This window comes from Bombus affinis, chromosome 10 (genome assembly GCF_024516045.1).
Source record: "Bombus affinis isolate iyBomAffi1 chromosome 10, iyBomAffi1.2, whole genome shotgun sequence".
Classification (NCBI taxonomy): Eukaryota; Metazoa; Arthropoda; class Insecta; order Hymenoptera; family Apidae; genus Bombus; species Bombus affinis.
The window spans coordinates 2,784,939-2,806,509 of NC_066353.1; the positions used below are offsets into that span (position 1 = coordinate 2,784,939).

Sequence of the window (21,571 nt, forward strand, 5' to 3'; positions counted from 1 at the left end):
TCTTCGCATCGCTACCTCCGGATGAAACATTATCGAGAACCGCTAATTCTAGAAATGCTGCCGAAGCCAGAATCGAAGATCTACTCCTTTCCCATGGCTCGTAGGTTCCACCGAATCATCTTCAATCTTTATTATTAAAGGAGCAAATCAAAATAAACAAATTGAAATTTTCATATTTCGTATAATTTTCATAACAAAAATCTAATTGTATTTTTGTAACGTTACAGAATATCTTAAAACGTTACAAATTCTTTTTGATTGCTAGAATGAGAACAAGATTCGGATATTAAAATTTGATGGTCGTAGCAAGATTACAAAACCCTCGTCAATCTTTGTCTTCCACGGAGAAAGCCAAACATATGTCAAGATATACATTGTATTGCTGTGAATCTAGCGTCTGACTGATACAATGCATTCTTATCTAAAAAAAAACTGGAAAATTTAAGATTGTTCTCTATATAAGCCCTTCAATTACTAATGTAACTCTATAAATCTCAGAATTAAATCCTTGGAATTTGAATCTCGAAGAATGATCTGTAGCCTCCAAAGATTAATAAATACATCAACGTAGACGTTCGATGGAGTTCAAGATTCCGCGTAATAATCGCTGGGAACAATTTATTCAACGATTCTACAGATATCAATCATTGAATTAAAAGATTATTACATAGAGTATCAATTAAACAAGCAGCAAATGAGGCTGTCCCATTAAACGAATACTATTGCGTGATGGATAATTACGTTTTCTCACGTACCGTTTTAAGATTGCAGTTATTATATTGAAACTGAGGAGTAACGGGAAATATGTCTTTAACACGACGATCTTCTAACACAAAGAAACAAAACATCTGAATGCAATTTATTATATATATAGTTATACAATGATTTGTAAAGAAATTTCAAATAAATAGAACTCTTAGAAAGAAATCTCTAATTATATATATATTGTATAACTATATATATTTGCATTATGCAATATTGCATGCATTATATATATATAGTTATACAATTTTAAACAAGAAATCTCAAACAAATAGAATTCTCAGAAAGGAATTTCTAACTAATTTTCATAATTTTTCTCGTTCTTTACAGTTTGATCTCAGCTTCGAAAGTCTCTGAAAAAGTGAAATAAAGCGTGTCGTGTGATCGAAGTAGAAGGAGCAAGAATTTAGAACAAATTAGCGAATCCGCAGAAAGTGGTTCAGTAAAAAGCGTTGATGCAATTAATGCATCGTGCGCGAGCTAGGCTGATCACGGATTTCTTTATTCCCTTTCCAATGAAACGATCCACCGAGGGGCTCAATCGAGAGTGACAGAACCGTTCTGTGTTCGGCACTGCACGGTCCCGTGAACAACGACACTTCAGATCCTACTGCTGCCTTTCCGATCCACTGGAAAATATAAATTAGGCCACGCGGACCGTGCCGCGTGCAGTTCGATGCAAGCTTTCAATCGAAAATGATTGGAAACCTATTGGTTTCGCGCCAATTCGAACCGTATCGATCATAATTTGTTCGTGCACCTTCCGGCCGAATAACTATAAAGCTTTTGGTGGCACATTTTCAAATCGATTACAATTTATTCGCGCATCTTTGAATTAAATCGATTTCAATTTATTTGCGCGTTTACAAATCAAATTTAATGTCATTTGTTCGCGTATCTTTGAATCGTAACTTATTTGTGCAATCTATCGAATAATCCTCATTTGCCTACGTTGAAATTTTTTATGAAAATAGTGAGCCTTGCGTTGTTGCGTGCTTTGTAAAAATTCGTAAGAGCCAAAATGCGCGTTTCGATTATTTCTTCCTTTGGAAACTTGTAAACCTACCGTGTTACAAGATAGTTCGTTTCATTTATCGTATCACGTGGATATTATTCAAATTTGTCTGACTGCAATAAAGTGATACTGACTGTAATAGTTATCTGACTGAAATAAAGTGATGTTAAACTTCTCAACCAACAATTCCATGTTTCACTTGATATGGTATTGTGGATAGACAAGGATTACGCAAATTAATTGACTTATCTTTGCTCAAGTGCAATGGCAAGCTCACAATAGCGCAATGAATCAAGTGTTGTTAATGTTGTTACTGGTGTCGGTTTTCGAGTCTCAAGGGAAATCAGTGTCGGATATTTCACATGGTTCAGGAAAATTTACCAAAGGATCTCCTACAAATGATATCCAACCACAATTCAACATCTCTAAAGAAGAATTCTTCTTCGCAGAATCATCAACAACTGAGCAAATCTCAACCACTGTTTCTCAAGAAGAAAATCAGAAAGAATTTGATCAAGAATCGTCTGACACCAGTGTATACAACAGAGTCCAGAATCAAACGGACAATGAGTCTTCTATAGATGATTCTTCTTCCGAAGAAGGAGAGCCTGATGGACCAGCTGATCACGCGATTCCTTATTCAGAGCACGAAAAACCGAGAAACGTTCCAACAAAACCGAAATACACTGCTCCAGGTGAATGGGCCAAGCCACCAAAGGACAAAAAAGTTCACTTAGAATTTGTACCAACGAAACTGTACGCTCAAGTGAGAAAAACTCATACACTGAGGAAGCTGCCTCGAAAGAAAGCTATAGAGAACGCGGAATCTGAAGAAGAAAAGGAAAACGCAGCAAGATTAAGAGCAGTGGTGAAGAATACGAAAGTGAACACGGTTTATACGGAAGAAGGCTACGAAGATTCTGCGTATGATCATGCTGGACATATTAGAGACGCTGATTTTCACGAAGGTTACGCCAGGAAGTTGCACGATCATTTGGATCTTAAGGAAAAATCTGGAGACGATAATTATGATGATGATCACGAGAAAGAAGAGAACGAGACAAAGGATAAAAACTATAAGAAGATTAAATCCGAAGAGTTCAAGGAGTTTGATGAAGATGATAGTGATCGTCCTAAAACGAGTGCAACGAGCAAAATTAGTGATAATGTTTTAGTAAATCCAAAATTAGTTGCTGAAAAGGGAATAGAGAAGCTGCAGGAGGATTTAGAAAGAGAAGCTGAAGAAATGGAGAAAGCGATTGAGATAAGTAAACTGGAGAAAGTTCAGACAACCACTGATATGGAAACCTTGTCTGAATCAAAGACACGTGATAATTATGATAGAATTAAGGAAAGAAGAAAGAAAACGGATAAAAAACGAAGAAAATTGTCATCGTCTGAAAATATTGAGAATTCTACTGCAGCGTCGATGGATGAGAATATAATTTCTACGGATCGTTCTACGGATACTACGAGTGTCATGGCACTACAAGTCGATGGTAAATCTTCGCCTAACGTCGATACAATTAATTTTACACGCACTGAGGAGAATCCAACGACTGTTAGCTACGGTCAACTCTTCTGGGATTATTTTAAAACAAGGCAGGATCAATCAACAACTACGGAGTTTCCATTGATATCGGAATCAACGACTTTGAATCAGAATCTCGCACAATCTTCCTATATTAGAAATTTGAATAATTTTATACCTTATTCTGTTTACGAAGAACCTACGACGATGTTTTCAATCTTGGAACCTGAGATCTTAGGTGTACAGGAAATAAAATCTGGCCATAGTTCTATGGATTCGGCATATTTAAAAAATAATAGGCAGAGTAGTGAATTGCTACCTGTGGATAGCGCAAGTATGGACGAACTGTGGCAATCAATTAATTCCAATGAACAATTAAAAATGGAATCACCTTCCTTTTTAGAAACTCATAGTGATAAGATTCCTATGAATGATCAAGAAATTTCATTATTGAATTCCCAGAAGATTTTAAACAGTAACGAAGAATTTAACCAAAACTTTGACAGTTCTCTTTTCAATCCAACGTTAAGTACGATGAGCAATCGCAAACCACGTTACAAAATTACAATTAGAAACAAACCAAAAGAACCTCAAAAGCCCTCGAATCTTAACATTCAATCTTCAAATCAGGAATCATCGACATCGAGTATCATAAACAAACAACTGACCGATATGACGACTACGAAGAAACCTGTCTCAATGAATGAAAATTACATGAAAGTTTTAATGCACGTGAAGAACGAAAAAAACCTGAAAAATGTTCAACATCAGCATCCAAACAGTCTGCATCGAAATCCTCAACATCCAAACAGTTTACAACCTAACAATCTTTTTCTGTCTAACACTGAAAATAATCTACAAGACTTAACCATACTGAGACCCCCACTTCCTCAAAAAACACCAGATTATTATTATTACAACGTTGTTCCGCGAAGTAAACCGGAGATCGACACCACGCTGTCTGACTGGAGCTCGATTCCGGTTTCTCAACAACGTCGTCAGGTATACACAAATCCTAAAATGTATCGGATTTATTTCGATTTGCCCCAGATGCAACGACATCCTCTAAATCGCAAGAGAAACACGAAGCCAGCGTCCGATTTGATTCGAGGCGCTCCGCCGCCGCAGAAGGATTTAATCTGGCACAGTGAACCGATGGATTACGTAAGTCGTGGTGGAAACGGGTCGAAGCAGGGCAGAAACGTTCTGAGATCGTTTCGTCAGGCGTCGAATCTCGACGGGGTTCGTGGAATTCGTGCAAAAAAGCGTAAAAGAAGATTTGTCGGAGCTGATGACGAAAGCGATATCGTGAAAGGCTCGATGGTAAACAATAGCACGTCGAATCGGGGTGAAATAGAACGAGCAGCGAAAAATCCATCGATCGAGAGAAATTGCTCGCAGAAAGTGACACGCGACCTGGAAGTGGGGCTCGTTCTGGATACGTCACAGGCGAAACAGTTTGAGGAGAAGAAATCGAGACATTGTGGGAAGGATTGGGGAGAAGAGTCGCGTGTCGTGGAAAGAGAAAGCATAGATGCGAATGGGTATATTAAAAGCAATTTGAGGGCGCCGAGGTATGACGATGGAAAGAAAGAGGAGGGAAGTTTGATTTATTTGGTCAGGAAGGGGAGGGACGTTGGAAAGAAAGATTTTAAAGCGAGGAATGAATTAAAAGAACGTGAAGAATTATTGGATGAAACATCTAAAGTGTCCGGAAGGAAGAAACGAGAATTAAATGTGATTAATTTAATAAGAAAGAGAAAGGATGTTAAAAAGGATGACTCTAACATGACGAAAGAATTAAAGCAACGTATAGAATTATTAAATAAAACATTTCAGGTGACTGATGGGCAGAAAGAAGAAGAAAAAGTGATCGATTCAATGGAAGAAAAGAAAGACGTTCATGAAGAAGTTTCTAAAATAAAGGACGAGTTAAAAGTGCATGCAAAATTATTAGACGAGGCACCAACGATAACTGAGGATGTCATAAACCAGGAAATAAACAGTCGTTTTAACGAAGAAACGAATGAAAGTAAGGAAGATAACGATAAAGAAATTAACAAAGGGAAAGATGATGAAAACGAAGAACAGATTGACGTTGATGTCGAAGTTCCAGAGTTCGATTACGTGGAAGAACTAACCGAGGAAGATCATGCTGATGAAAGTATTGCTACCACAGAAGCTACCATAAATATAGAAAAATATCCATTTTACAATAACGAAAAGATGCCAACTCCATCTGCTTTAAAATACGCGGTAGATCCTAAGAGATTGCCTACGAAAACATACGGAGCCATGGACTTTTACAATTCGAGGGATGCTTATATGCAATGTGACGAGGTGGAGCCTAATTTAAAGGTATTACCAGAGAAAGAGGAACCAGTAGGAAATAAAGATCCGGAAGGGAATCTTCCTCGTCTTAAAGGATTAGGAGACAAGCTCGACTGTTTCAAGGCTAAATATTTTGACGAAGATCCATTCGATAATCCCTTGTTTCTAGAGAAACAAGTGGAAGATCCAGTTCCGCCAGCTGAAATAAATGGCAAGCAGTTCGTTTCGAGAATCATGATGTTCCCTAAAGAAGAGGATGATTATGTGATACAGAAATCTTCTAGAAGACCAGAGAATTATCGACAACTTCGAAAACACATTTCCAATCCAGTCGTAGCTCAGAAAACAAGGCGAATTCGATATAAAATTTATCCAAGAACGACGCCAAGAACAAGAAGAAGACCTGAGAGTTATAGAGTTCAAAGTTCACGGACTAAGTATACGAAAAGTTCTAAAAGGCCACAGAAAATTGAGAGACGTCCTGTCACATCTGCCAGTGAAATATCCTCGATAAAGCTTTCAGATAGTATACCATATCAGAGTCAGGTTTATGAGGACGTTATGGGTACCATAAAGAATTTAGCGAATTCTTATCAGGTTCGTGAGACAACAACGATACCAGCTTCAGACGAAATTACTTTAATGGATGATACGGTGGATGATGTTAAAACGAATTCTAGTACAAATTCGACCAGTTACAGGAAAAGAGAGAAAGAGAAGAATAGTGTGTCGATAGATATTATGGATCGTCCGAGTGATATGAGAATTAATATTAAAGGACCGATGCCTAAATATCAGAATAGGTACAGACAAGGTGTGTACAAGAGAATTAGAGTTCCACAGAAAAGTCGATTAAGGGTTCAGCCGGTGCAGAAACCTGTAATTGGGATTAGAACTGTGAAACGTCGTCGAAAAGTCCGCATTTATAAACGGGATCTGAAGGGTGACTTGAACTCTAGTCGTGAAAGAAAATTATTAGTTGCTTCCATTGAATTGGGCTCACAGTCGGCAGAAAAGAAAGAAGACAAAATAGGAAATGGATTCTTGAAATGGAAGGAAAGCGATTATCAACTAAGAAACTTGGAAAATTCGACGATTGAGAACGACAAAGATTCTTCTACTCAAGAAAATTCAATGACTTCCACCAAACTTCCAAAAACGTTCGATACAAAGAGAAAATCGAAGATTCCGAAAAGTGTAACGATTAATTCTTCGAATAATAAAGAAGATCACGAAGAGGAAGAATCTCAAAAAGTTGTGTACACGATTAAAGACAGGATAAGGTACTCGAAACCAAAAGGTGATCTTTGGAATGTTGGCAAATTTGTGAATAAAACTATGGTGGAAGAAGACAAGAGACGAAACGAGCCAAGGTATAATTATATTACAAGAAAGAACCCTTCAAACCCAACATTAACCACTACAGAGAGTTCTTTGTTGGACTTGACTAATAAAATTAATTGGACAGAGACTGCGACGACCACGGATAAAGTCAATGAACTCGACAGTCAAGAAATTGTGAAAGAAAACCGTGAAGTGGAATATATAAGCAATAATACTAAAGACGATTACCAGAATAAATCTGAAAATTTTAATAACTTTAAACATGATCTAATTAACCAATCAAATGAAGAAGATGCAAATAAAACAGGAAGTGGTTATGCAGTTTACGAAAGTGTGAACGAAGGTGAAGTAACAACAACCACACAGAAACCACAATTGTCGACTTCTACTGAATTCTTTAATTTGAAAAGCTTCCTGGATACCGATCCTCCAAAATTTGCAGAATTATCAAACGAAGACTTTGAAAAATCATTTTCATTGAATACTACTAATAGTTCTAATGGGCATAACAAAACCTCAGACTCTACGAATTTCAATGAAACACAGAAGGGAAAAGAACTTGAGAAAGAAAAGGATGAAGATACTTCGAAACCGTTTCATCAATCATATTTTTCCAATGAAAAATCTTCGGAGAAAGCACAGACAGAGACGAAAGTTCAGTCAAGTACAGAATCTTCTGAAGAAAGCAGCGTCACATCGAAAGAAAGTGAATCAGAGGAAGATCGAACGTCTTTCTCATATACTTCCAGGCCATCTTCTCCAGCAGAGAACTATGAAGATGAAAAATATTCGCAGCTTGGACCACGTATAAACAAACCAGCCTTCTACCACCCTCCATTTTTCAATTACAAAAGATTTCATCCAAAGGGAAACTCCGAAGAAACGCAAGAAAGCAACGAAGAGAAAGAAGAATATGTTTTTCCGTGGTATAAAGACAAAGACGACCGACGGAAACGGAGACGCAGTCGATATCGCGATAAAATGAATTACGAATACGAATATCCATGGGAAAGAAGAGAACGTTTAGCACGAGAAGATAGAAAAAGAGAGGCAGAGAAACGTAAAGGCTTGCTAAGAAAATTTAATGATGATGAGGAAGAAGCAGAGGAAGCTTCTGCTACGAAATATCGAACGAATACTTATCCACGTGGAAGATACCGATTTTGGGGTCGAATAGACAGTGATACTTCAGAAGATAGAACTTCAGATAACATAGAAAGTAGCAGCGAGTATCGGCCAATAATGAAATATAGCAGCAGATATAATTCGAGAAATATTAAGCTACCTCTGGACAAACAATCGACGAATATCAAATCGAGAAGTATAGAAGAAATTAGTAGATCGATCAAGAAGACCCTGGAAGACAATTCAGAGGAGAAGGGAACGTTGGAAGAAACGAAAAATGATTCGTTACAGGAAAAGAAACTCGAAGAAGAAGAATCTATGACTTCTTATAAATCTAGAGGTATTTCCCGAGGAATGATTGTTCCTGAAGATGTGACATTAGTCCCCAGCAGGAAAACGAGAAATAGAGAAAGATCGATAGATAATAGTTCTATGGATACCTTGCTTGAAAGTAGAAACTCGAGCGAGTTGGTGAAGAATACTTTAGATAATTCTGAGCCTCGAATAACCGTGGTCGAGAGTCCTCGAGAAATTGAGAATTCCACGAAGCAGACAAGCAAGAAAAGACGAAGGCCATCGAAGAACGCTATTTCTACAATCGAAACTGTGACAAAATCTGCCACTGAAGCTAATCGAGCTCGTCGAAGACAGAAACCTTCTTCTACTACGGTTTCCACGGTCGAATCTACTTCTTTAGTTGCAACAACGACGGCAGCTTCTAAAATTGCTCGAAGGAGAAATCAGAAGAGTAAGGATTCGAAGAAGAATTACATTTCTAACGTCCTGAATAAATCTGTCAACGAAGCTAGCAACGAGACAGATACTTCGAGTAAAACTGGAACAACAGACCAACATTCCAGAAGCAGAAAGAAGAATCAAACGAATGAATTAGTGAGCGAATCGGCAAAAAAAGACAGAAATCAAGAACTATCTGTAGAAGGTTCTATCAAACAGGAGCATCTAGAAAAGGTGAACGATGGTCAAGGAAAGAATCCAGGGAACGAAACTATCGAGGAAAGATTGGTTGACGTGAATCAGAATACGGAAGCAGAGGAATCGAAGAGAATATTTCTTCCTGTCAAGAGTGATGAAAAGTTCGATTTCAAGGACGCTAGAATAGAGACCTTGAGTAACTTTGATAAAACTCATAATGATTACGAGATTGGAAGCATATTGAAGACAGATGGGAATTTTATACCTCAGAACAGAGCTCTTCAATTGACCGAACAAAGTTCCAGGGAAATTATTTCTACTGTTTCTTGGATATCGGAGAATTATGATTTTTAAGAATGCTTATTTTTTATTTGTATTTTATACCAGTACTTTAAGGTCTTTTTAGTAGAGTCCAGAGGAAAGAAGGAAAAATTAAAAATCGTGCTGTTGTTGAGCTAATTGGGAAACATTTATGTAGACGAGTAGAAATTGTTTGGAAAGGATGTTAATGACACGTTAAGATGATATTGGCTTCATTAGAGATTACCATTAGAATTTTCTTTCATTAAGCTGACATATTGAGAGAGTTTTGTGTGATACGGTATTTTAGAAAGGCGAAACGAATTTCAGTTATTTTAGTGATTATGAGTCGCTTACGAAACGATTTGTTTTAGACTAGTTTTTGAGGGCAAGTTGGTAAAAAGTATATCACGTTTATCTGTGCAATGTTTTCAGACTTAAATAACTTGTGAAAAGGAAATAATTATAATGCTGGAAGGATGGAAATCGAACGGTCATATTCATTGGGTTTAAAGCAAGAGGCGAATAAAAGAAATGGCGCAAAGAAAATGTGAAGAAAGAAATCAGGATGGAACGCTTTAACAAATCTTTGCAAACTATTTTCTGTAATAAATCTAAACTATTCTAACTAACATTTAAACAAATTTGTTAGAATTATAATGACATTAATTCTATAAATCTTTTACTAAACAAATGAAGTTACATATTTGTTATCGTTAGTTCTTTATCTATTACATGTACATTGTACATAAATCAGACTATTTGAATAAAAATGAACGTTGCACAAAAAACAGGAAAGTCCTTAAAGAATCCTTAAAAAAGTTTAAAAAAAATTAATAAAATATTTTCACTTAGAATTCTTTTAAAAAATTCCATAAAAGATTTTAAGAAAATTCATAAAACATCCTTAAAGAAACCTTAAAAAATTCTTGAAAGATCTTCATAAACAATCTTTAACGAATTTCTAGCCTTTTACTAACATGTTAATTATTTCTTTGTACAATTGATTATAATCTAAATTGTTGCGCTCATTACGTAACATCAATCCTTGTTCTAAAGTGGATATCCTTGATCCAATTCAGTACAACAGAATGTCACAATTTCTCCATGGAATTTAGTAAGTAACTTCTGAATCATTCTTCCGTTTATCGTACTGCAGACGTGATGAATGATTCGTCGATGAAGAATGATGTACTTGCACTTAACGATTATTATGCAGTTTAGAATAATGATCCATGCTATTATGTTAATTACTAGATGAATAGAAAATAATCGTCTTATTAAATCAAATGCACCTACGAACTTCATGGTCTGAATATCGTTATGGCTAAGAAACTATGTAGGCAAAGTAATTAGTTACTAGTAATTAATGCGTGAAATAGAAGTATCTTATACAATAACAGATCGTATGAAGATTAATCAAAATATCCTTTAGTATTCAATTAACGAGATCTTTAGCCATATTTAGATATCAATTTCGATACTTATTTGTCGTGATACAACTTTCAATTTGTTCAGTCAGAAAAGTGGAAATATGTAGTACAATAACTGAGTGTATAAAGATTAATATAAATACATCTATTCTTTAGTATTTAATTAATCAAATTTGATGAGGCATTTTTTATGAGGCAACAAATTTTCAATTTTCAATTTGTTTAGTGAGCAACGCGCAATGAACAACTTTCAAATATTTCCCAATCGGAATCAGATTTTCCCTGATAAAAATACGAATTACAGAGTATTTACCTTATTCTGTTGGCACGACCGACGTGAGTGGTAGCTGGACGTTCACCAAGGTTAAGGTGGACGATATCCTCCATTTAGGTACGTACTGCATTCTAATAAAATCCTGTATCGATGAATAACACTCGATACTGAAAGGGAATACAAGCCTTTGATTGGCCAACTGCGAGACCGAGCCCCGTATATAATTCGATCTTTAGTTTCGTGCTTTAGTTTCCTTCTTGTCTTGCAAAGTGACTACCAAAAGGTCAATATGATTCCTTTGAAGGTACGTCGTCGCACTTGTGCTCGTTTTGCATGAGAATAAATAAGAAAGCACTTCGTAATCGTCTAAAAATAGAATCTTAAATGAGTGGTGTTCCTTAACAGTATAGTTATTACATTTATTTCTAAATGACGACTTTTATACATATATAAGAATATATAAATATCAATTTCCTTAGTGAAGTGCGATAAAGTGTTATTATAATAGTGTTTTTGACAGAAAAGAGTTAAACGATATAAAAGATTCAAAATAATAAAATTTATCTAAACGCAATGATTATTCATTAAAATTTTCATTTTTCTTCCAAATCTCAAATATTAAATGTTACAATTTAATTTCTAATAATCTTTAGATACGTTCGTGTATACTAATCATTTACAAAATATTGAATTAATAAAAGGAAAAGGAAGCGATAAAACATTTCGGTAAATATATGATGGTGTCAAATCGGTGTTCCTCGCGCGATAATTAAATCGGGTTTTATAAGCGTTCGAACTAGAACGAAAAAGAGAAAATAGTCACAGCAACACGACTCGCGTGACTAACGTAAGAGAGGTGATTGTGTTCTCCAAGGTCCATATGTTTCACAGTAATGCTAATTCTAAAGACATGTTTAATGAACTTTGCAAATCCGTTTTGTAGTGAATTTAGACGAGATAATTATTTAAACCAAATTTCGTGACTGTGTAATTTATATCTGCTTTCTATTATTTGTTAGATTTTAATAGTTGAAACATAATTATTGCCTTACGCGAATTCTCTCGTTTACAGTGTTCTCTAATAACGAAATTAGTGGAAACGAAATCCCGGCCTTGGATTGGCTAACAGTAACCTTACGCCGAGCCTATAATTCAATCTTCAAGTTTGTACTCGAGTTTCGTTCTTGTTTTACGATTCGACAAACAGAAAACACGACTACGTGTGCTGAAATAAAAGTAAACTTAAACGATGCATCCAAATGAAACTGTGTATTTTAGCTGCATATATATGTTCCTGCTTCTTTTCTTTCTTTCTTTTTTTTAACAAAAATAAAATGACAGGAGAAAGCGAAAACGTTTAACATCTAACAGTTAATATTTCAAACATGTTTGTTTAACGTTTTGCGAGATTTCTATATTCGAGTAACGATAAGACACTTTGCTTTTTACGATATAATTAATTTATATCACCAGGTAAAAACCAACATGTAAATAATGTCATACTTTCTATCGATGACTGTCGTTTACTGCCATTACCTAAGTTTGCTATCGCGAAATTAAATTCGAGGATAATAGGCTTACCTTGTTAATAATTTCTTAATTGAGAATCTGATATACCTGACTAAATTCTATTACATCGACGAACTGAATATTGTTTAATAATATGGGAAGATAATTTCTTTGTCTTTAGTATCTGATTGAAATCACATATAAAAGAGCGATAAAGTACGTTCAGCTTCAAAAATTACATTGATTTAGCCAGCAGAAACAACTAGGATTTTCTCATTTCATTTTAGCGTCTGCTTATAAAATGGCAATAATTAATTGTTTACAGACCATTCTACTGTTAACTATGGTTGGTTTGCTGAACTTATCGACAGTTGCACCGGACAGCGCAGGAATCGTAGAGATGGTGAACGGATTGGCGTATGGTAAGTCAGTCTACTTACTTTCCTTTTACGTTACATAATCTCAAGAAACTTCCTTAATTTTCGTTTCTCTGCGAGTAATTTGTAATTTTGCTATTTCTATGTGTACATTATCGTTATAACTAACTTCAAATTTGATAAAAGTAATCAAACGTGTTTTCACATTCGATTGAATCACGACAGAGGACGACACTGCGTTTCGAGAACATTTCGCTCGAATTCCTTTCACTTTTATTATAAACAGTTTATCTTCTGAGAATCAGAGTAGAAGATTACAAATTCCATCATATTAAGCAAGGTTATAAAAACAGGATATAAAAATATTGGACCTGATTATACATTTTTATTGCGTGTGATTTAGAAATCGTAGAGATTTCAATGTCCCGAGTGGAGATTTCAACACCTGCGTAGGCGATATCGACTGCTTCATGTTATATCGCTCGAAACGCATAAGATTTAAATCAATATAAAAATGAAACTAAGTTAAATATAAAGTTAGTTAGTATAATTGCTACTTAAAGGATAAAAATATTGTTTAACTTATTAAAAAATTATACGATAAAGTATAATTAATATTACCATATTAATTAAACTTTTTATCCAATTTTAATTCGATTCACTTATTGAAACTACGATGTTTACTTACGAATTGTTATTTTTCATTATTTACTAATCATTATTATTTTATTCTAGGAGGCATTCCTTACGGAAGCGTAACTGGAATGCTGGCAAAGTATCCAGGATTCATGAGACAACAATTTAATTCCATTCAGGCTCGGCAATTAAATGGATTCGGAAATATACAACCGGTAGTTGTCAATCCAAATTTTAGGGCAACGAGACTGGTAGGCGTGCATCCGCAACCTGTACAAGTTTATAATGCTCGTGGTGTCGTTGCCCCTGGCGTTGTTGGCACGATCAGTCACATAGGATACTGAATTCCATTAGTTATAAAAAATTTCTAATAAAAAGTACAAAAGCTTTGACACTTTCATTATACATTCCAAAAACTTCATTATATTTATTATCACGTATGATCGTATGTATGTGTATTCAAAAATCATAGTTAAATGAAACTTTTTTAGGTAGTGTCATTAAAGATATGAGAAATGGTTTAGAATACTTTTATTCCTCTCTAGCAACTTGTTTCTTAAAAGTACATGTAAGGTAAGTATCCCTTCAATTACGTTCTCCCAATCACTATGTAGCAAATGAAAAAGATCGATAGTGATATGACAAGTATATAATTCGGATGTGATCGACAACTTTCTATCTTGTGAATCAGTATTTCCGTAGCGTATACTGTAATTCTATTCCAAAATATTACTTTAAATTAGTTCCTTCCTGATTATACAATAAACTATATTATTACCCAATCTAAATAATAAATTACAACTCTAAGGATACATCAAACGATCAATTGATACCATTTCTGTGTATATCAATTATATAGATTCGATGATGATATTCCCGTATGAAATATACAAAATTGATCGACCATTTGTCGATTGCATTAGTTATCAGAAATTCGAGTAAAGAAATTACACGTAATTTCGTTTACGCATGAAATATTCAAAATTGGTTGGACTTATATCAATTGAATTAGGGCAGAAGCGTTTATGGAGAGAAAGTATAAATGACATCGGGTACGGTGTATGCCTGTTAGTCGTCACGAGCTGCACGCACGATGCATTACCCTCTACACGTGAGTACCTATATGAACGCTAATACGATCCTCGTTGACAGAGAGAAAAAAAAACCAACTGTTTCGTAACTGTGAAGATGATATTCGTCCTACATCGATGCACCATGCGGTAACGCGGCTACTTTCTTGAACCGTCAATCGAGAAAATACATTTTCGTTTCGTTTGCCTCTAACGATGTACACCGACCAATTGTTTCTTACATAATGCCGCCACCTTTATCGTTTGTTAAACCTGTCAGATTGTCTTATCATATATATTTAATATAAAGAAATATCGTACCGGTACTTTGCTTAAACGAACATTATAAATCATTAATAAGGATTAAAAATTAATCGCCGCATGATGTATCGTATATAAGTTACAGAAGATGATAAAGTATAATAAATTTGAAACAAGTCAGTGAAACTTTTCGATTAAATTGAGTAAAAGAAGTTTGGGTACGCAAACCTCACAGATCTCAGAGTATGTAACCGTAAAATGTAAATTGTCGCCGTTGATTCTAATCGTCGCAACAAAATTGTAATTGTTGCGTAGCTGTGAAAATTTATTGCTATTTACAAACAGTGTTGTGCACTGATGCTGTACAGATGCAGATTTACACGTGTCAGATAAATTTTAATGAATCGTTCTGCAAACGTCGTGTGTTAGATTCGCACTAATATATTCGCAAGTGCACGTCCTTGCGAGAAGAAAGGATTAGACATTGCATAATCGTGCTAATTACGAACCGACCAGAACAATATGAGACAGTATGCATGTACATCATGTTCCGAGAACGCGTTCCACTTGGAGTCAATGCAATTAACTGTAAACGAATATCTATCTAAAGCAATAAATTCCATAAAATATTCGTCACTGATAGAAAGAAGGAAAAAGAAAACATTGATTGTCAACAAGGTGCTTTATTGTGTTATGTTTCCCAGACGTTTAATTAAGAAAACAAATGTGTGTGTTAAATTAACGGACACAGATTCATATCGACTGTTGGAAAATCCCTTTGTCATTCGTGTCGAACGACAGTCGGACCGTTCATTGATCGGTTGCTATTGTTCAATGGAAACTTATATGTCAGCTTCGCTAGAAAATAGATGAAACGTGGGCGTTCTTCGGGTACAACTTTAGATCGCGATAGTGACCATTCATAAGGACTACGGCACGTATAAATCGTGAGTGACCATGTGTATTTTATTGCGATCGTGGTGTACGCCGCTTGTAGAAATTAACTTCGTGAATGAATAAACCATGAATGAAACGGGAATACAACTCCTTATTTGCTTTCTACGTGATTTACTTATTGCCGATTGATACGTGCCGAACAGATTTATGTACTTGGCTTCGTGTAACTTTTCGTTGTAAAGATCATTCGATAATCAATTAATCGATCACTGATGATAATATATCTACATTTATCAGCTATCAATATAATATAATACTTACACATACACATTTGTAGTTATCCAGATAGTATCAAATCAAAATTGAGCCTCTGGTAGATACTATTTGTTATTGAAGATTGATTTGAGAGAGAAAATATTTCTGAAAAGAAAGAATTTTTAGTACTTAGAAAGTACCTACTAATTTCTATGCATTAGTAAGCTGCTGTGCAGTTGTATAAGTCCATAATTACGATCATATGAAAAGTCGCGAATAATAAGTAACAATTCACACAATTATTTCCTTATGCGGACTGCGACGAGTGATACAATAATTGCAATCTATTTTCTTTGGTTCTTTTCATGCGTGCCGCACCTTTCATACTGCAATTTTAATGTTATATAACCGTGGTCGATTATTTTCTCGATCGTGTTCACTCAGTTTTATTCTTGGAATTCTAGGTATTTCAGGAAGCAACAAGTTTGCCACGATCAATTGGTTCGCCATAGGTCACAATCTCGTGGATAACAGGTTCCATGAAAACTAAATGAGAAATACTGATGACTTTCTATTGCAAGAGTGCTATATTTTGTAAACAAACACGAATACCTGTCATACTTTGATAGTTGCTCGTAAATAACGACACGGGTCAATGAAACAAAAAATGAAGAAGTTATGTTTACAAATATTTATCAAAATTGAAGTTAAAATTAGTTTATGGCGAACATCGTAATGCACTAAAAAATCATAAGTTATTTCAAATTTACAACATTGCTACTCAACTCAAATCTGAGCAGGTTGAAAAATTTAATCCAAATCCGACATCATAATTGTCTAAAACACTAAATCAGAGCTTAATTCAAAATTTGTATATGAACTCAAATTTAAAATAATTAAAATCCTAAATCGAAAGCCAATATTACAATTGTGTAAGAAACTAAATACAAAGAAAACTGAAACAGAAGTGCTTGTATCAAAACATTTCGAAACTCAGAGACGTTCTTCCGCCTCCGCGATTGCCTGCTCGCAAAATTTTCACAATCGGCCATACCACGTGCAAACCAAGTGTGTCATGTATGAAACAGTGCGTTGATCTTCGGGTTTGAGCATGTAGCTTCTCCCATTGCATAATGAAAAATAAAACATCGTATTACAGAAAATTGCCGGGTACGGTATCGCGAGCCTCTCATTACTCGCTCCGTGTTACGTAGTTCAAAGGCAAGCTTAGATTTTCCTCATTTAGAAAGAGAAAGAAAGCCTTCACTCTTCCCATTGACTATTTTTACTTTAATTTTCATTGCAGATAACGGCGGTGATCGTTAGTCTATGGATTCTTCGGGACAACGTGAACGCGGCAAAAAGCGGACTCAGTAAGTCGATTATTATTCCGTTCTGGGAAACGCTTTTAAACATCACTATGCACACCCTTGAACTGCTTTTAGAACAATGACGATTATTTTTAGAAAGGAAAATTCTACGAGACGAATGAGATCAGTTTTATTTTATTAAATGCGTTGATATAATATTTAGAATCGTTTGATCTTGCGTCGAGAATTGAAATTATTTGAGTATTAAATGCGCCGATACCTGAAATTGTTCGCTATAAAATGCACTTGACATTTACGAATCTTTAAACTTGTTTAATTACTTAGTAGCTTGTTTAAATTACTCTGTTTACTGCTGAGGAAAAATGCAAAAGTGCTTTAATAAATCGAGTAATTCATTTTATCATGATTTATTATGGTCAATGGAGAAATTCAAAAAGACAAATCAAACATATTTTGATCTTTGTAAGTATATGTAAATATACGAAATTGGCCAATCTTGTATGAAGTAAACGATAGCAGATGTATTCGAACGGAGAAAGTATAATTGACATCCAATATGATGCATGCCAGTTGGTCTTCATGAACGATGCACGCACGTTGCATTATCCACGTGAGTTCGCGAACACTAATAGGATCCCCGTTGACAGGTTAAAAAGAGCACTTTCGCAACTATGACGATAAATGACAATCTTCGTCCTACATTGATGCCTCTCGTGGCAGACGAGTCATTTCTTTTATATCTTTAAATCGTGACAACTAATTTATGATTTCCAATTTAAATGTTAAATAATATAGTACATGAAATGTTATCTTTTATTATAAAAATTTCTGGTTTCTGTTTGTTTAGAATCTCTGTGGCATTTCGAATACTTTTAATTGATGACGATTGTAATAATTAACTTAATAATAATAATCCAAACAAAATAATTTAAACAGACTTTTTATTTGCAAATACGCTATTTGACGCAGAAGTAAATTTTTTAAATATTATTGTACAGTAACTCTTTTAAAAATAAGTATCTATCTATTCAATTCTTATTTCAATTCAATTTGCATGCTTCTAGTCCTCATGGGCACAATTACGCTAAAAAATTATTTACTAGTAAATTGTGTAGTACACGTGTGGAACACAGATTTTGCCGTGGGCAAATTTTTTCTTCCTTACTTTCGACTATTCATCACACTCACGATTTCCTTATTGCGCTTGGTTTAGGCTTTGGGACTTTTTCTTTGGGACATGTTTGCATTAAATGGTGTCTGTTTGCCTCTGGCTATAACCAACTTCAGCCTTCCACATCTACTATCGTGACGTTTATCGTTACATCCGTAAGCTGTGACATCAACATACTGTATTGGCCCGAACATTTGCTTTATTGTAATTTGTCTCGAGCGTGTTGTAACAGGCTTGAATATCAAATTAACGAAACCACTAAGATACTAGCTGTCTTTTCAAAGCCTAAGATCCACGCAATACATATGTAAAAATATAAATGGCAAAGGTTGAGATACATAATAATGTGAAGTGATTGTATTTATACAGAAAATTTCGAATTAATAAAAAAAAGGGAAACTAGAAAAAAGCTAAAAGATTCAGTCAAATCAACATAAAAAAAATAAGATTATTATTTAAATTCTGAAATTCTTTAAAACTATATCGAACCAATAACATCTAAATCGTTTTGTTGCGAAATAGGTACCGAGGTGCTGACGTCTTTCGCCAGGAACATCGCGTCGGTCCTATCAACGACCTTGCTAAACGATTACCAGGATCCACCATCGAACCAATCATCAAGTAACCTTCTGAAAAGAATCCAGGAAACACAATTCTCCTTAGACATTGGCCGTACTCAGCCAGAGAGCCCCGAAATCTCATCAAATACTTCTTTCAATCGTTATCCGCGATATACTCGTGAATCTTCTTCAAACGAAGGAAAACAAACGTTCCAAAACACTTTCTTAACGAACACACCCCAATACTCGAAATATTACAATTCAGAAGCGTACAAACCTTACGAATTCGCGTCGAATCGCGATGCGCGAATTTCTTACAACCAACTGAACGTAGAAACACCTGGGGACGTTAATGGTGGTACGAAAGATAATTCCATCGACGTAAATATTAAAACAGCTCCTCTGCATTATTCCAATCAGTACCATCAACCTCCAGGATTCAGATACAAATCTGAACCTATACATCAATTATCTAACGCAAATCACTATGCTCAGTTTGACCCTCAGCCGAATTATCATCATCTATCGTCTCAGACACCTGTTAATTCTCAGGAATCTTCAACAATCGAAGGGCTTAACCCAAACGATGAAAACGAGAATACTCAGATCGCTCGAATAACTCGTAAGCCGTTTAACTTAAATTACCACAGTCCCTTTACTGGTCCTTATTATCCATTTCATCAACATCCAGGATTCTATTCTCACCATAGGCCCATCGAAGGTGAGAATCAACCTGTGAATCCAAGTAGTGGACAGGATGAAAGTAACCCGCCTAGATTGATCAATGACCAGAATCAAGGCCAGACCGCTATAGGGGGATACGATTACAGTCCTCGTTTTCATCATAAGCAACCTTATTACGATGGTTTCTATCATGGATTTCCTGGATTTTACCCTGGCCCTTTTAACGAGTCTCTTTATCGAGGAAATGTAGAACAAGGTGGTAGTAATGGGACATATAGTCCTTATGATCCTTATAATCCGTTTTATTTTCATGGTTCAAAGTTTGGGCCTTATGTTCCTTACAATCAACCATATTATCCGAACTTTAATGGACAAAGAAGACCCGTGGAACCACAAAATCCACCTGAGAATCAAGGACATCCTGAACAAATAACATCACCAGAAAATGTACAAGGTGATGTCAATTCTACCGGATATCATCCTCCGTATGGTGGATATCCGTATGGTTTTCCACCATATGGACCCTATTATGGTGGTTTTAATTTTCACTCCTATCCTTTGGCACCGTTTCATGGATTACCTTATCGTTTTGGCTTCCACAATTATCTATTTCCAGGAATCAAACCTGTACCTTATTTGAATTTCTATCCAAGTAATTATCCACTGGTTCATTCTTATCCTTTCGGTGGATATTATCCTTATTATAAACGACCAGCGGTAACTGAGAAACCTGAACAAACGGAGAAGGCTACTGATGAAAATCATAAAACTGGGTCAGCCCCGAATAGCGAAGCTGAAATGTTGTCTGAAAGCAAGTCGGAAGAGGTTCGATCTCTTATTTCAAATGGATATAAGAAGCGCGCTTCGTTTGGACTTATGACCAAAGAAAGAAATAAAGTAGAGAGTGATCGATCGTTGAATCAATTATCTTGATGTAATTTGTAATCATCAATAAATTGTGGATTTTTATACAAAGTATATTTTTTTATGGGTACAGTTAAAGAAATAAAATTTAAATATAGATTTTTTTTAGAATTATGACGAGTATTTTATTTTACATATTTTATATATATCTGTATATTATATACATTTTGAATTTCACCGAAAAGTACATAAAAATTCACGATCTAATTATTGTAATATGTTAGTATTTATGTATTTAATGTAAGAAACATTTGTATGTATCGATCATTAATTAAAGTATTGTGGACATTTTCTCTTTCCTTGGTAATTTCCTTATTATTTTCGCTACTACTGATCCTCTCCCAATTCTTTTAATAACATCGGTGACGCATACATTCTCTCAATTGTGTCTATCACATTGTTGACACGTACGATGCGCTCCCTCGATTGTTTCAATCTCACCGGTGCATTGTGGTAATTATTTTATTTTTATTTTCATCATTGCAATCAAAATTCACTATGAGTTTCATAATGAGTTTATTTAAGTCAGTTTTATTATATCAATTTTATTATTTGGATTAATTTCTGTGAGTCAATTTCATAACAAAAATATTTTATTATTTCTGCGAAGGAAAAAAATGGAATTTCGGTGTGCAATAGCGAAAGCGTTATTCGATTACTCCTTCTATGATTAAAGATATATTATCCTTTGTCCTAGATGATTGCAACAAGTACTTACTAAGCGATTCATTAAAATAGTCACTTTACATTCATCGAATCATCGAATTCTATTGGAAACCGCAGCGGAAAATTTTCAATGTGATTATAATTACGACCTGTTCTCAGGTCGCCTCCTGGACGTTGGAAAA

General features: G+C 35.1%; 3 protein-coding genes across 5 annotated transcripts; all 3 read left to right on the forward strand.

The window, feature by feature from the left end:
• The first annotated feature begins 2,063 nt into the window (after window positions 1-2,063).
• LOC126921276 (uncharacterized) lies at window positions 2,064-9,395 on the forward strand. Its single transcript, XM_050732732.1, has one exon. The coding sequence runs from the start codon at window positions 2,064-2,066 to the stop codon at window positions 9,393-9,395; it is 7,332 nt and encodes a 2,443-aa protein (XP_050588689.1).
• A 1,815-nt stretch (window positions 9,396-11,210) lies between these two features.
• On the forward strand, window positions 11,211-13,970 carry LOC126921448 (uncharacterized). Of its 2 annotated transcripts, XM_050733055.1 has the most exons (4): window positions 11,211-11,352; window positions 12,121-12,284; window positions 12,883-12,979; window positions 13,670-13,970. In XM_050733055.1, the coding sequence occupies exons 3-4, from the start codon at window positions 12,901-12,903 to the stop codon at window positions 13,912-13,914; spliced, it is 324 nt and encodes a 107-aa protein (XP_050589012.1). In that variant the 5' UTR covers window positions 11,211-11,352; window positions 12,121-12,284; window positions 12,883-12,900; the 3' UTR covers window positions 13,915-13,970. The 2 variants fall into 2 exon arrangements, with proteins under 2 accessions (XP_050589012.1, XP_050589011.1); XM_050733054.1 differs by lacking the exon at window positions 12,121-12,284 and having other exon boundaries at window positions 11,215-11,352.
• Window positions 13,971-14,554: 584 nt separating this feature from the next.
• Window positions 14,555-20,960, forward strand: LOC126921430 (uncharacterized). Of its 2 annotated transcripts, XM_050733026.1 has the most exons (4): window positions 14,555-14,681; window positions 17,360-17,426; window positions 19,078-19,737; window positions 19,807-20,960. In XM_050733026.1, exons 1-4 carry the CDS (start codon window positions 14,664-14,666, stop codon window positions 20,730-20,732), a joined length of 1,671 nt encoding a protein of 556 aa, XP_050588983.1. In that variant the 5' UTR covers window positions 14,555-14,663; the 3' UTR covers window positions 20,733-20,960. The 2 variants fall into 2 exon arrangements, with proteins under 2 accessions (XP_050588983.1, XP_050588982.1); XM_050733025.1 differs by having other exon boundaries at window positions 14,563-14,681; window positions 19,078-20,957.
• Window positions 20,961-21,571: the final 611 nt, after the last annotated feature.